The following is a 16,731-nucleotide window of genomic DNA, read 5'->3' as shown; positions in this document are numbered from 1 at the left end:
GCTACTTTAAACAGTAAAATCACCAGCCAAAAGCACAAAAATGCGGCACAAAAGTCGTGGCACTTAAGTAGACCTTGAAAAAGACACTTGTTTACAGCATGAGAGCTAGAACAAGAAGACAGAGTGTCACCTTGTTCAACCTCAGCTGGAAGCATGCACATCAGGTGTCAAAGTTTCCACTGCTCTGCATGTCTGCAAATGACCGTGAAAGCGTGTGAGCACTGATAGATTTGGAGATTACAAATACATTTCAGCAAGTAGGCAAATTCACAAATACAGCATCGACAAATAATGAGGATCAACCGTATATGTGTTTTTTTGCAGTCATTGGCTTCCACCAGATTCTAAAAAGGATCGTGAGACGTTCCTTTCAAAAAGATGAAAGACTCCTGTGTAATATTCTCTGTCAACTCATATTCCCCTCCTTTCCCCAATTTGATTTTTTGACTGCTGGACTCTGCCAGGACCTGTCCCCCTGCCTTCCACATTCGGTATCAGCACGTTGTTATCTCCCTCCCTGCCCTGCCTACATGAGAAGTGTGCCCTCGAGTGTGTGGCGTGTATTTACATCACTATAATAAATATAGGTGAGATGAAAATGACTAGAGATTTATCGTCCCCGGGAAAGAATATGGGCTGAAAGTTCTAATTAAGGCATCAGAAAATATGAAGGGTAACGACAGCAATAAAAAACTCCATCAGTTCCTCTCTGCTCGCACTGGCCGGTGTCAAGGCCAGCCTTGCTTCCTCATTCAGTGCTGTGGAGACTTTTGAGGGGAGTGATGCTGTAGGGACTGTTTCCTTGAGAGAGGGATGAATCACTTGATAGCAGTAAAAATTCTTGACCAAAGGCCTTGTCAAGAGCCTCAATATAAATACTTCTGAGGTTTGGGGATGCAGATAGTAGGTACTTACAGAGACCAAGGGGGAAAAGAAATCCTTCAGTTTTTCATTTATTGCTGAGATCTAGATGGTTTGTGAGACTTTTTGGAGTCTATGTCTTTATCCTAAAGTAAATTTAGTTGACAGATGAGGCAAGTCTTTTTAATAATACCATGCTTTCAGACCAATTCTATAAGTTGTAACAAACCACATAGAAAGGCAGTATGTAATGTTTAAGGAGTAGGTTTTGGAATCAGAACTGGGTTCAGACCTAGGCATGGCCAGTTACTAGCTACAGGACTCTGGGAAATTTACCTAAAATCTTTGAGCCTTAACTTTGTTATATGTAGGATAGGAGTGATAACAGTGTTTACCTCATAGGGTCCTTTTGAGAATTCATTGACATAGTGTAGGCAAAGTGTTTAGCATAGTGATTTCACATCGGAAACAGTAAATGTTTTATTACTCACATTTTGATAACCATCTAAAATTCCATGTGTGTAGTCCATATGTATACAGAAGCTTGCTCATTTCCTGTGGGCTTGGGGTCTGTACCACAATTTGTAACGCTTACTCATGACTACTTTGAAGGCTAACCAGCACTGCTCACAAGGAATGGGGTAGGACATTTGTCACGTGGGCAAAAACAAGCTCACCTGGGCAAAAAACAAGCTTGCTTAGCTCCAGTTGGCTTCTATTGTTGTAGCAATTGGTGGTGTAGAAGAAGGGTATACTGGGTTAGAAAGACAATGTCTTTATCCAGAATATCAGTTCTACTGATCATTTTGAAACTGTTTTCATTGGAAGTATTTTCTCTGCCAATAAATAAAAAGATGTCCTTGCTGTGTTGCATGGGAGCTAGTACTCACCTTATTCCATGGAACAATACCCTGCATCCTTAGTATTGATCACTAAGCTAAGACTGAATCCAACACGGTAATGAAGGAAGGGGAACTGACTGGCCTCTTGTGTGTGTGCAAGGCAGTGGTTTTTTTGTTTTTTTTTTTTTTTTTTTTTTTGTGGTACGCGGGCCTCTCACTGTTGTGGCCTCTCCCGTTGCGGAGCACAGGCTCCGGATGCGCAGGCTCAGCGGCCATGGCTCACGGGCCCAGCCGCTCCGCGGCATGTGGGATCTTCCCGGACCGGGGCACGAACCCGTGTCTCCTGCATCGGCAGGCAGGCTCTCAACCACTGCGCCACCAGGGAAGCCCAAGGCAGTGGTTTTTAAATAACACAGGCTTTGGGAAGTTAACAAGTCCAAGTCCATACAGCTATTAAGCGGAGGAGCCAGAATTTGAAGCAGGTGTGTCCAGTTCCAAACCCTCTGCCCTGTAGCACGTACCCCCTGTGTCTAGGAAGCCTTTCCTGTCTCTTTTCCTCCTATCTGAGGTAAAAACTTATAAGATGCTATGGAGAGGACTGGTTTTTTGTTGTGAAATCCCCACCTTTGGAAAGAACTATTTGTTAGATGATGACCTCAATAGAACCTACTTTCTGGATTGTTTCTAAGAGACTTTTATTTTTTTTTTTAATTAAATGAGGCTACCATTAACTAAATTCAGAAAGACAAGCTCTTAGGTTAGACAACAACCTTCTCATCTCTTTTTTTTTTTTTTCCGAGTTTTTTTGAATTCTGTGGAGGTCATGGCAGGCCCAGTGCAGACAGAGGTCTCCTACTTTGAAAGGTCAAGAGAGGCAACTTGTGGTATGTCCCTTGTCCGAAGTGAAATTCCCTCTTTTAGATCTACTCCATGCACAGGAGGACTTCATGACTATGCAAATATGCAAGAGACCCTTGACCAACCCAAGACCTTTCCAAATTCTTAAATTAGAAGGTACCCCAACAGTATATTACTTATTCTTTAAAATATAGTACTAAATATGTAGGTGATGAACTGTAGACAAGCATTAACATTTCCAAGTTATATGTAACACAGAAAAGGTTTTTACTGACTTTACAAGAGTTACTCTGTATGTGAGTATAAGGACAGACCTGAAGTCGTGCTGGGTGGCTACAGGAGCACACCAGCCCTATAAGTTGGATTGCAGATTGGTGCTTCGTTCTGTATTTTTCCAGTTTGCTGCAGGGGATGGGTACCGATCTTGAAAACAATGCATATCACACTTTTTAAATTATGTCTTAGCAGAATTAATATACATCAGAGATTTTTCTGATCACTAAACTGTTAAATTCTCAAATGCCAAGGGTCCACTGTATGTTCTGAGGAAGGGTAACAGGTAAATGCTATAGTAAGAGAAATATGGATGAGCTTTTCAGCTGCCCTTTCACAGTGAATTAGAGCTTGAGAGGCTGGCACTCGCTGGCTAATTTGAGTGAAAAGGGAGGGAAAGGAAGGAGGAAAAGCAGGGTTCAAAGCAAGCTGTGGTTCTTCAGGGAGGATCTCTGAATAAAACAAATAGTGGGAAATTCCCAAAAGTTGTGTGCACATGAAGGTCAGGTGGGGAGAAAGAATGTTTAGGAAAACTCTCAGAATTTACAATTTGGCCGAAGGCAGACCCTAGCCAAGATCTTTCTTCCTTCAGTCCTAACTAGCTTTCCCCAAACCTCACCAGTGCTGAGCTCTGTCCTCCAAGTGGGGGTGAGATGGGGAAGAAACCTTCCATGTGGTCCCTGCAGATAACACCATAGGACCTCTGCAGGTGGGGCGGGTGTGTTTGTGTTTTTCTCTTTTCTCTATGAGAGCAGCCTTCCTTCTCAACACAGAGCTTTCATTTCCTCCTTTCTCATTAAAAATATTAAAAACTCAGACCTACAGGCAGGTGTACCATTGCTTCAGCTGCATCCAAATGAAATGATGGTTTTGGGAACAGATCCAATCTGCAGCCTAGAGAATGCAAGCTGCACCGCGCACCGCCCCCTGACCCCCGACTCCTGACATCACTTCTCTCAGAGTTACCCTTATATTCCTGCTCACTATTTAGGTTGCTTTTCTAGTCTTTGAAAACTTAGCTCCACATTTATTCCCCTTCTTAAACAGACCTGTTTTCTTTATCCAAGCCAGTTGAAGCCTTTTCTTCCCTTTTGCACACAGTCTCCTAAATGCCCCTCGAGGTAAGCCTCATTATTCACCCACCTCCCCCTGGCCCCATCCCTTCTAGCACCCACTTCTCACTGTTGTTGAACAAGGCTGCAGACATTCTCACCCCGTGGGGCGGTGGCTGCCTGGACAGCGATCCACTGAGTGGAACACACGTGCTGACAGCAGTATCTTCCAGTTCAAATGTCTGTGCGTCATACCCTTGCCACCTGTTCCGAGCAGATGGGAGGCTGCCACAGAGGAGGCTGGTGCTGAAACGCCCCTCATGTGCTCTGCAAACCAAATAGCTTTGAGTGTGCGGGAGCAGGGATTTTATTGTTGAGATAAAATGATGGAACACAGGGTGCCACAACTGTTTGCCACAGTTGTTTTCATTCTAAATTCCTTCCAGTCGGCCCAGGTAGTTGGGGCAGGTGATTGGGAACAGGTGTATCCCAAGCTCTGGTCCGCAGTGAGCACGTGGTAACTGTGGGCAGCAGCAGAAGTGTAGCAGGGTTAGTGTCTGATGGCCGGAAGGTGAAAGGGCTCCCCTAATGCCCTGTGGTGCAACGGGGGCTTTGGGTCTGGGGCTTTGTAATCGCCCAGCCTCATGGGTTTTGCCCAGTTTTCTTTTAAGAAATAATTTGGTCTCGTGACATTATTGGAGAACTTAATAGTGGCCCATTAGAGCATGGAGAAATACAGAAATAACACTGATGGGGGTTTGTACTGAGACCATGTAGTATGTCACAGAGTGTGGTCATTGTCAAGAGAGTAGAACAGTGTGAATTCAGTTTTTCTTTTAGATGTCTTTAAACTCCTCCCCCACAGTCTGTACAGTTGTGTCCTAAACATCAAGGCTCCTCAGATATTTGACCAAATAACCTTTCAGATTTGGGGAAAATAAATTGTCTATATCCTCAAACCACTTGCCTCTGCCTGTGTTCCAGGTGGACACTCTGGAGGTGATACGGCATCCGGAAGAAACCACCAACATGAAGGGGCAGACCATGGCTTCTTACTTCCGGGTATGGAGTCTTCTTGATCTCTATTCTGCCTGTTTCCAGAAAGGACTTGCCAACCCTTCCCACAAGAAGCCCAGATACCACAGAGTCACTGAAATAAGAGCAAAGCTCAAGAGTCAGTTAAGAAAGGTGGTGGTGTAGGGAGAGGAAAATTATAACAGGGAACCCCCCTCTGAGTACAGTGTTCTCTGATCTCAGAAAGACCAGATGAGCCCTCAAGTGTGTACAGAAGGCCCTCTCTGCCACTGGCACATAGCCCTGTCCATTGAATGTGCTGATTCTGTTAGCATTTCAGCTGCTTCTTGGCCTTAAAACTACTGGAGTCAGCCACTTTTCCAGCATATTTACTGAGAAGTAAAGTAGTTAATACAATTCCAGAAGATGGTTTATCAAGTTCCTGAGAGGCTATGTCTTAGCTTTGACTTTCTTTTCCTAGATTGAATTGACCCATTGCAAGACCCATTTGCCTGAGCCCAATTATTTCCCATCTCTGTTACCACAATTCCTCATGTTTCATCTGGTGAAATGACTCCTTTGAGTAAAAACGTCATCTCAAGAGGGACTCTGTCAAATGCACATTAGTTAGGAAAGATAAGACACTGACACTTTGTACTAATTTGAACAGATTTGTTTATCTTCAAATTATTAAGCATTGGGGTTGGAAGCCCCTTTTAGATCATTGACTACAGGGGGCTGAGGTCCAGGCAGCTTCACGACGGACATGCTGTTAAGCCAAAGACGGAAATACTGAACTCAGGGACGACGAAATAAGGTTGTAAGGTGGGATTGGCCCCAGGAAGGGGTTTGGCAGGAATGGTAAGTCAAGTGGATCATGAGCTGGAGTTGCCAGGCAGGCTGAAGGGTAGGGCCTGGGAGCCAGCACCGTGGAAAGAAGGTTCCACCAAAAGCTAGCAGGTTCAAGAAAGATGTAAAGCTAAGAAGTCTGACTTATCCAGCTGTGCTTTAGAGGCAGACTAGAATTGGCCTCAGGGGTATGGATTGTAAGGGCCTAGAGGACTTTGGGTCCAGCACTCCATCTGTACAGTGATCCCTTCTCCAGCAGGTGGGTTTTCAGCCCCTGCTTCATCCCTCATGGTTGGACATTTCTAATTGCCACTTATTTCTTATCTGAGACCTACCCTGATCATGTCCCTTTAGTGGCTTGACTATATCCTCCTAGCATATGTGTGTGTGTGTGTGTGTGTGTGTGTGTGTTTAGGCTCTGATTGACTCTGTGAGGCCATCCTCAAGATCCTAGAGTCCCTCTTTCAGCAGAAGAAGCCTCTGGCTTACAATTTTCAGAAATATATCCATAACAACCACTTGGGCGTCCTCAAAATACTGGTCCCAAAATGCTAAAAAAAGGCACATTGCCAAGCTAGGTAACCATGTATTGGATTAGTAGGATGTAGGATTATGAAATAATGGGACTGATTTTACATGTGGCTTGTGATTGCCCCTGAAGGCATGTCCAAAAGAGGAGCTGCCCCAGTGGATGCCCGTGAGGAGCAGCGAGCACCGCTCAGCTTTTCTGTGTGCTCTCTCTCTGCGAGAGCCCCATGCCAGACGCTCGCTGTATGTTAGTTCATCTTCATTATAATCTCTGTTTTCCCTCTGATTTTCTTGTTTTCCTTGCCCTCTTTATTTTTCTCATTTTTCCTCTGCCTTATTATTATTGGTAAGATTTGCTTAGACTTTCTGGTGATTGTTAGGTTGAAGAAGCAACTGACCCCTTCCCTGAAAGCTGGACATTTTATGAGACCAGTGCTCTAACCCCTGAGTTAGGGAGCCAAAGCTGGATATTTTAAATTATGGTTACAGTTTATGAACATCACCTTGGCATACCAGAGACAAGCTAGTTCTGGTGATGGAGTTACGAGGTAACCTAAGCAAGTTCTTAGACGGCTGAGTTTCTGCCAGATGGGATATTGCCTGGCACCAGGTGATGTTTAAAGAATACTTTTGAATCTGTGGGCAGTGATAAGTACTCGTCAGAACTTATATTGTTATTTCATTTTGCTGGATTCTTCTGTAGCCTCAAAGGTTCCATGAGTTGTTTAGAAGCCAACAAACTGCCCTGGAGGCCCAGCAGGCCTGTGCCGTAATTATCTATTATGTTTGTGGTAACCTCATTTCGTGTGTGTTTTTCTCCCTGGTAGTATTCTCTGATGGATCTGCTCTCCAAAATGGTGGTGGGACAGCCCCACTTTGTACGCTGCATCAAGCCCAACGATGACCGAGAGGCACTGAAGTTCACCCGAGACAGAGTGCGGGCCCAGCTCCGCTCCACAGGCATCCTAGAGACGGTCAGCATCCGCCAGCAGGGTTATTCCCACCGTATCCTCTTCGAAGAGTTTGTGAAAAGGTCAGTCTGGTATCTTGGGAACTACATTATGTTGAACACAGCTCTGCCAAGGCCATTCTGTCCCCTGGGATCACTCCTCCTGCCCACTTGCCTCCAAACATGTAATTGGCTAGTTACCAGCTAGCATTTATTTGCTTAAATGTTGTGTTTCTCTTGTACTCCAACTAAATTATACAGTCATCTGGGGGACAGGTTAAGCTCCCTCCTGATCACATTTGAAAAATAAAAATGTCCATAGATATTTATCTGTTATATATCCTTGGGTTTCAAAATCTCCAGATATTTAATTGCTATGGCAAAAGTATCCCTCCATAAATGGGTCAAGATTCTGGCAAATGTAAATGCACCCAGGTGTCCACTCCTCTCCCAGCATCTGGCACGATATAATATGATAGTTAACATCTACATAGCACCTAAATTGTCCCAAATATATAATCTCCTTTGATCCATACAACCGCCCTGTAAGCTAGGCTTTATTATTATCCCCGTTTTACAGTTGAGGAAATTGAAGCACAGAAGGAAATTAAGTGATTTTACCAAGATCCCATGCTAGTAAATGGTTGAGCCAAAATTTGAACCCAGGCAGTCTGGCTATAGCAGCCACACTTTTAATCTCCTCGGTCTCCTGCATTCAATAAATGTTTATTGCAAAAATTGCTGTAGAGCTTTCTAAACCCAGAAACTGCCCTTACCTAAGAGTGAAATGCTGCTCTTTTCTGAACAGCTGCCATAGGTATGCCTTACACATGCATATGATTACAGGTAGAATTTTCACAAAACTTTCCGTGAAGAAATAAGGAACAAGAATAACAAAAAAACCATCTCTGAGGAACACTACTGTCTGAGGATATCCAGAGAGGAAAATTAATATTCATTATAAAATCTGTTTCTTTTTACCACCGTTCTGAAACTTATGCCCAAGGTCATTTTTCCATTTTTTCCTCAGGGAAGAATGGATCCTAATATGGCGGGTCGCTTCATCAGGTCTTCCCAATGCCACTAAATTCCATGGAGAGAAAAGGGCAAAATAAAGTTCCTTGCAATGAGAGCTTTTAAATTAAAAATAAGAACGAAATGGCTTTTTAAAACAAAGTGTCTTTGAGCCTCTTTTTCCCTCTTAAATTTGGAGGTGGAACAAACAAACAAAAAAAGATTATTTTAGCTCATGAATGTGACTAGTCAAGTATTTTTAGCCACTAAGTGTTGAATACATAAAAATATTTGAGAAAACAGGTCAAATGCTAAACAGATTGGCACTTCTTTGTTCGTAATCAGAAAGCCAATAGGCAAGTATGAACAAGAGTTTCAAAATGTCAGTAAATCTGAGGGTATCAAAGATTTCTGAGCCAGCAGGTTAATTGGTATTTTGATCCTTTTGAGCAACTTAACAACAAAATGGATGAGTTAACAGTTTCCCTCCTTGATGTTATTCAACAAATAGGTGTGCCTCTTATCTTCCTGTTCAGGAGTGCTGTTTTGTAAACTCTCAGCAGGAAATATGCAGACAAAACAATCAAAGGCAGGGCTTATCAGGTGGTGGTAAATAAAAGATAAAGACTTGTTTAATGTTACTCTTTACCTTTTTGTATTTTCTGGCACTCAGGACTGAAGCCTGACGTGCACACCTGAAAGGCAGTGTTTTGAGGATTACGTTGTCGGGTTCTCAAATGCAGAAGGACTTCCCCAAGTCACCCAAGTCTTCAGACATGGCCAAACCTAAAACATTTCTTTGCCCCATCATCCTTGAATTTTCTGGCAAAATGACTTAGAAGTGCCTTCCTATTTTCCTTTCATGGAGCCTTCAAAGAAAGGGTTACTTCCAACACCCTCTCATCAATGGGCCAGGTGGATTGGAAGCATTCATCTATCTAGTCTCAGGTAGGCATGAGAAAGGCCACCTGACAGTGCTGGGCAGCTGGCTGAAACCTCCTGGAAGTCATGCTGTTGAGACATCACAGAAAATGACTATGAACACTCATTGGCTTTGTGGTCAGTGGGCTCTGAAGTATGGTCTGGCAGAAGGTCTATACTGGGATACACACATATGACTGCACATATTGGGATGTGTTCTGGCCAATGTCTAAAGAGTAGCACAGCACATTCAGTTCAGAGTCTTATGGTTTGTTTATTAAACTCTTGTAGAATAGTATAATTTAGTGAGGAGATCGGAGTTCTCGTCTCCTCTTGGATCTAGTATTTGGCAAGTAACCTACTATTTCTGTAAAAGGTGTTTCATCATCTGCCTGATAAGAAGTCAGGAATACACAGAGCCCACATCCTAAAGATTTTCAGAGATTACGTGCAGACTCCGGGGGCTCAGCCTCTTGAGTCCTCCAGAAAGGCCCACCTCTCCCAGTTGAGCTCACAGGCGGGAGAACTGCCTCTCCCAGGACCCAATTCATAACAGTTGTTAAATCAGTGTCTGTTGAACAAAGTGAAACTCTTACCTCTTCTCCTTCATCAGCAACTTCCATTTCTTCTCATGATGGCATGAGAGCTATGTGCCCTGGTATCTCCTTCATCTCCTTCTCCCTTCTATTCCTCTGCTTCCTCTCCTCCAGAAATCTAGGGTCACCTCTGTCTTCTCACTTTCTTCAAACAATTCATCAAAAGTCCTGCCAACTTTACCTGCTAAAGTTTCTCAAAAAGTTTCCCTTGGGAATTACCCGATCCCTTCTCCCAAGGCTTTATTAATGCCCCATCCCTTCTCCCAAGGCCTTTTAATACCAACAACAATAATAATAATAATAAAGCAACAGCTTGAGCTATAATTCATATATGATAAAAATCACCCTTTTAAAGTACACAGTTCTGGGCTTCCCTGGTGGCGCAGTGGTTGAGAGTCCGCCTGCCGATGCAGGGGACACGGGTTCGTGCTCCGGTCCGGGAGGATCCCACATGCCGCGGAGCGGCTGGGCCCATGAGCCATGGCAGCTGAGCCTGCGCATCCGGAGCCTGTGCTCCGCAATGGAAGAGGCCACAACAGTGAGAGGCCCGCGTACCGCAAAAAAAAAAAAAAAAAAAAAGTACACAGTTCTAAGGTTTTGGTATACTCACAAGTTGTGCAACAATAACCACTATCTAATCTGAACAGCTTTTTATGTGCTTATTGGTCATTTGTATTATTTCCTTTGAAGAAAGGTTTATTCAAATCCTTTACCCATTTAATTATTGATTTTTATATATTCTGGATACTAGCCCATTATCAGATATACGATTTGCAAATGTTCTCTCTTATTCTGTGGGTTGTCTTTTCAATTTCATGATGGTATCTTTTCATGAATGAAAGTTTAAAATTTTGATGAAGCCAAATTTTTCTGTGTTTTCTTTTGTTAGTAATGCTTTTGGTGTCATATCTAAGAAACCATGCTTAATCCAAGGTCGTGAAGCTTTATTCCTATGTTTTCTTCTAAGACTTTTATAGTTTTAGGTCTTATATTTAGATCAGTGATCCAATTTGAATTATCTTTATGTATGGTGTGAAGTACAGGTCCAACTTAATTCATTTGTTCATAGATATTGAGCTTTTTCTAGCGCTATTTGTTGAAAAGACTATTCTTTCCCCTGTTGAATTGTCTTGGCATCCTTGTTAAAAATCAGTTGACCATAAATTGGTCATAAGTTATTTCTGACTTCTCAATTCTATCCCATTGATCAATACCTATTCCAAACTTTTTGAGGCTCTTCTGTCCACCCTCTTGACTTAACTTCCTAAACGGACTTCATGCCTCTTCTGTTCTCCAAGGAGCCACAGAGTACAATTTACCTAAAATTCCTATCTAATCATGTTGCTTCCTTGATTAAAATCCTTAATTGAAATGACCATCCCAGACCTCACTGGGTGAGCATCAACCCCTCTGCCTGATATGGGGAGTCTCCCTGTCTGGATCCTGCCCACCTTTCCAGTCTCTTCTTTCTTGTCTTCCCACCTCTCAGCTCACATTCCAGCAAAAACCAAACTACTTAAGAGTTCTATGAACACCCCACATCATTCCATGCTTCCCTGCTTTTGCTCATGTTGTGCTCATGCTTTGGTGCCTGAATCCCCCTTCTCCAAGTTTTCAGTCAGCTGACTTAACCTGGCTAACCCCTGCTCATTCCTCAGGACTTTGAACAGGCTTTTCTTCCCTACAACACCCTCCTTGCCTCTCCCAGGCTGACTTAGGAGCCCCTCTGATGAACTTCATCAGTAGCGCTTACTACATTGAGGTAGAAACTAGCTGCTGGTCTCTTACCTTGACATTAACCACCTGGGAGGCAGGGATATTTTGCAGCCAACTTTGTATCTGTACTGTCCAGCACTGTCCAGCACTGTCCCTGATACAAATTAGGTGTTTAATAAATATTTATTGAATTGAATCAAACTTTTACTCCTTCCCCTTCATCACTATCTTCTTTTACCATCTCCTGACTGACTCTTTGGTCCTTGCAGTTCTGAAGTGCATGACAAGAATATGGAGCTGGCTTTGTTGAGGTTAAGTTTAATTTGCATTATAAAGTAGACTCTAGATTGTTAGAGCATAAGATTTCAGGTAAGTGATAAATAGCTCTCTATCAAGAAAAGGTAAGAAACCGTAATAAGTTAATAAAAAGTCTCTACGCAGCTTGAAAATGCTATTATTAGAGTTTGATACATTAAAAAGGTGACATTTAAACAAACTTTCCTTCCTTCTCTCTACAATAAACGCTGATGTGTTTTGTTTTGTTTTGTTTTTCTAGAAGAGACAGACTTCACAGGCAAGGGAGATTCTCTGCTCTGGCTCCTTTCTAGACTCTTTTCTCATCTTCCCACCTCTTAGCTCACATTCCAGAAAAGAAGGAATCTTTTAGATTTAGAGCTCCCTAACATAGCACAACATATGCCCTATTAAGGCAAGAGCCTCTAAAAGCAGGCTGCTTACTTGGTGTATTAGTCAGGAATCTTTTAATAACAAGTGACTGAAACTGAAGTGAATTGAAGCAAAATTTAAAAGGGGATGATATATTGGCTTACATAACTAGGAAGTTCAAAGATATGTCTGGATACAAGACGTCAAGCTATTTTACCAAACCACTGTCTTCTTTTCAGCAGCTTTGCTTTCCCTCTTTTGAGTTTCTTGTCAGCTAGGCAGTTCTTCCTCACATGTTGGCAAAGACGGTTCCTGGAAGCTCCTGTAGGAAGCATCCTAAAGGCTTAGCAACATCAGCAGCAAGCAAGTTCCTGAGAGTTCCCATACAAGGAACTCTCTGGTTGTCCCAGCTTGGGTCATGTGCTGGTGCTTATACCAGTAACTGTGCCCAGGGGGATGATTGGCAGGGTCTTTGGTCACGTGCCAGGGCATGGAGTCAGCCCCATGTGAACCATGGTCTGAGGGGCTCTGTTAAAGGAAGGTGAGGAAGAGGGTGGATAGGCTAAAACCATAGGCATTCATTACCCCTTATCTGACCAATACATACCCTGGAATCAACTGTAACAGTGCCAAAGGGTCTACCCCAACCTGGGTAGCTAGAGGAGATCTTTTTTTTTTGCAGTACGCGGGCCTCTCACTGTTGTGGCCTCTCCCGTTGCGGAGCGCAGGCTCCGGACGCACAGGCTCAGCGGCCATGGCTCGCAGGCCCAGCCGCTCCACGGCATGTGGGATCTTCCCGGACCGGGGCACGAACCCATATTCCCTGCATCGGCAGGCGGACTCTCAACCACTGTGCCACCAGGGAAGCCCTAGAGGAGATCTTTAATTTAGAATTTCCTAAGAAGAATAAAAGTTCTGTTGACAATAACAGTGTTAACTCTGGAATGAGAACTATATACAGTTTACTAAGTTAGCCTAAGCATAGTTGGCTTTTTGTCTTCTGGGATGTCTTTTGAACCACCACTCTACTCTACAGCAGGTTTCTGAAAACAGTTTCCACCTCTACTTCACCAAGGGATTAGAAAAAACTTACAGTCTATTCTGGCCCAGCTTGAATTCATCTTCTTGCATTTTTGACAGTTTTCTCTTTCTCAGTATGGGTCATGATAGCCTTGTCCTATCTAGGACTGTGTCGGATGTCACTTTTCTTTGTCAGGGTCTCTCACCTGGCCTCTATTTGTACTCTAAGAATAGTCTTTAGTAATTACTTTGCTCAAGAAGGCTGCTTCTTCCCTTTCATACTGCAGAATTCTTGCCATGATTTAATACTCCCTTAACAAAGCCTTCTTTCTATTACAATTTATACTCTAAGAGACAAGACCCATAAAACTCCTCACTGAGGACATCTCCAGAGTTGACCAACTGACTTTCTTGGATTCTAGAGCAGTCCTTTGAGATCCACATACTTTTGCCAGTGGATTGTCTGGAGCAACTCTAGACATCCAGACATTTTTGGAGTTGACCTTTGTTTTCAAGTCTTTCATATTTGGACTTTGACCGTTGACTTCTTACTTATTCTTGTATCTCTAGCAACTTGTATGGTATGGTGTCTGGCCCATGGTATATGTTTAGTATTTCTCAAATCAGGGAATCTATCAATTAGGAATGCATTTGACTGTGAATAACAAACAATAAATATTTTTAGTGGCTTAACCCAGAGTTTCTCAGTCTCAGCCCTGCTGACATTTTGGACCAGGTACTTCTTTGTTGTGGAAGGCTATCCCTGGGCCTTGTAAGATGTACAGCAGCATCCCTGGCTTCTACCTTTTAAGATGCGAATAGCAACACCCCCCCACCCTAAATTGTGACAATAAATATTGTCTCCAGATATTGGCAAATGTCCCCTGGGGAGCAAAATTGCCCAAACTGAGAACCATTGCCAAATAGATTTGTTTGTTTGTTTGTTTCTCACAAAAAGAAATTGAGAGGTAAGCTATTTTTAATGTTATATTAGCTGTTCAATGATGTTATCAGGGGCCTATGTATCTTCTGACCTCCTTTCGTTTCTTTTTACCATCTTTAGTGTGTATGGGTTAGCTTATAGTCTCATGGTTACAAGGTAGCTGCTACCTCTCCAGGCATTATGTCTGCATTCAAGGCAGGAAGAAAGGGAAAGGGCAGGACGAATAGCTAAGTCAGCCACATTTGCCCAGCTTTTATTAGGAAAGAAAACATTTTCCCAGAAACCATTTCACATCACCTCTCATTGGCTTGGACTGTGTCACATGACCATTCCTAGCTACAAAGAGGGGCTTAGAAAGTGGGGAACAGGTCTGGGGCTGGGTGCATTGTGACCCAAAGAAAAACTGGTGTTCAGTTAGCTAGGAAGATGTGGGAATGGTAATGGGAGAGGCACTAATTATGCTTGTCACAGAAAAGAAATCTAATGTTTATTAATTGAATGAAGGAGTGACTGAACGACTAAGGGGCTGAATGAACTTGAATAAATACTTTCAGTTCCTCACAACCCGCTCATTTCTTGCTCCTTGCTACCAGCTTCTTCCTCAGGATTGTAGTTTAAGAATTAAAAAGTGCAGAAGTGCCTGAGTGGAAGCAGGCAAGATATTGAGGACCCTTTAATCCCATTGCCATGGAAAGATGTGTTTGCAGTTTTAAGCCTGCAACAAATGCTTTTAGCTCTTGCAAAGTGAACTGAATGTCATCAGTTATCACTGTGAAAACTTTATCTATAAGGACAGGGTCCCTGATATTCTCTTACAGAGCCCCAGGGTTAGTACTGGCTCACAAAACAGGAGTTGAAAGAAAAATCAGCATCACAGAAGAATCCAGACATATCAAGAAAGACTGAAATCCAAATTTCAATTTTCAAAAAATAAAGCTGCTACTTTCTTCTCTGGGTAGTGAGCAGTGAATAAGGAAACACAAATCCTCCAGCAGCTAGGATGGCGATGCCATGCCTTATCTCTCCCAGGACATCCCTGGGTTTTTTTTCTTTTCACCTATAACCACACAGGTGAGAGCCTGACATAAAATAGGTCTTAATGTGCTATTTAGGTAAGTTACTATGTCTGCAGCTAAGTGAACAGAATCCTCAGTTCCCTGCAAACTGATTTACGTGGTTGCGAGAGACATGTAAGAGATAATACTTAGGGAGGATAATGGACAGTTTCAGCATTGTGAGTAAAATATATTGCATGCTTATGTGAACAGTCTCTGCATTTAGCTTCTAGGGGCAGCAATTGAGTGGTGGCATTCCCTGGGAGGAATCTCTAACAACTGCTGTTCTTGTATACTGTCATTCCCACCCTTTTGTTGTTGTTGTTGTTTTGAGAGAGTGAGTTGCTCACCTCTCCCCAACTCTGTGTGCATTGATGCCTTTTATATAGGTGAGACCTTGGATGACTTCTTTTCTCCCTTAACTCGTATATTACCATTGTTATAACTTTGGTTAGTGCAATATACAAAAAACATTCTAAAACTACCTTTTAAGATATCATTGAAAAACTCTTAAGAGATGGCCTGGTCCAACCTTCCCATTTCACAGATGAGAAGACTGAGGCCAGAGGGATGATGTAGCTTTGCCAAGGTCCCATCTCTAAGGAGGTGACAGTATCAGTAACTCTCCAGGTTACTATGGACTGAAGAGAATTTCTGTGACTACCTCTCTCCATTCTTAGGGTGCAGTATGGGTTCAACTTGGCCTGGCCTGGCCTGAAGATCCCTCCCAACTTGCCTATAGATGATTCACAATCCCCAAACTTATTCTTTTGAGACCCTCCCTTTCTCACAGAGCCCACACTGCTGACAGCTGTTTCTTATCTATTCAAGTATCAGAAAAATCATTTTTGTAGCTGATAGCTCTGCAAATTGAGACTGAAATCTATAGTGGTGATTTGAAAAGTGTATATAAGAGGTAATATCAATCACACTACTCTCCAAAGATACTGAGTAGCAGCAGTAATAAGCCCAGGCTGTCTTTCCCAATTTCCTTAATGTCTGCTCTGTGGGCAGCCTCATGAGCTAATTCAGTTATAGGGAGGAATCCATGTAGTAAAGAAACACAGGGAATGGTGGCCATGCTATGGAAACAGTATGTGAAGAAATAATAAAGGAAAACAAGAAGAAAGATGCTATGAAGATGTTAGTATTAGTGCAGTTGAGAAGACTGCCACCCTGGACTTTTGAATTGGCTGTCTGGCTTATTCTGTGAAAATCAGTAGATGAATTAAAACTCTATGTCCTTGCTTGGAGGTTCCTTAAACAAATTTCAGTGGGACTAGCTTATGTTGGATAATTACAATGAAGCAACAGAAGGAAGACAGAATGAAGAAAATAATGGACAAAAAAGAGAAAAGGTGGAAGAGGAGGAGTATGCAAGGAAACCTTCTGGCACAGAGATGGCAAATGGGCGCCACTTTGCTCTCCAGCCCCAGCTGCAGACCTGGCTCCTCAGTCAAGGCACATTTCCTCCAGAGCCCAGATGGGGCTTTGGAACTCCCTCCAATATGGTGCTCTAAGAAACCACTGCCGAGCCCATCAGCTGACCCACAGTTGACCTCTTAGTCATTCCT

At 42.9% G+C, this 16,731-nt stretch overlaps 1 protein-coding gene across 1 annotated transcript in view; it reads left to right on the top strand.

Annotated features, from left to right (window-relative positions):
- Positions 1-16,731, top strand: part of MYO3B (myosin IIIB) — a gene marked incomplete at both ends in the record, with an annotated part of 389,659 nt that overhangs the window by 230,757 nt on the left and 142,171 nt on the right. The window contains 2 exons of the mRNA XM_081243223.1: positions 4,871-4,948; positions 7,105-7,310. Of these exons, the coding sequence (XP_081099349.1) occupies positions 4,871-4,948; positions 7,105-7,310 (284 nt within the window). The remainder of the gene's footprint in view (positions 1-4,870; positions 4,949-7,104; positions 7,311-16,731) is intronic.

This window comes from Mesoplodon bidens (assembly GCF_964165515.1).
Source record: "Mesoplodon bidens genome assembly, chromosome: 8".
NCBI lineage: Eukaryota > Metazoa > Chordata > Mammalia > Artiodactyla > Ziphiidae > Mesoplodon > Mesoplodon bidens.
This window is presented reverse-complemented; position numbering and strand designations above follow the sequence as displayed.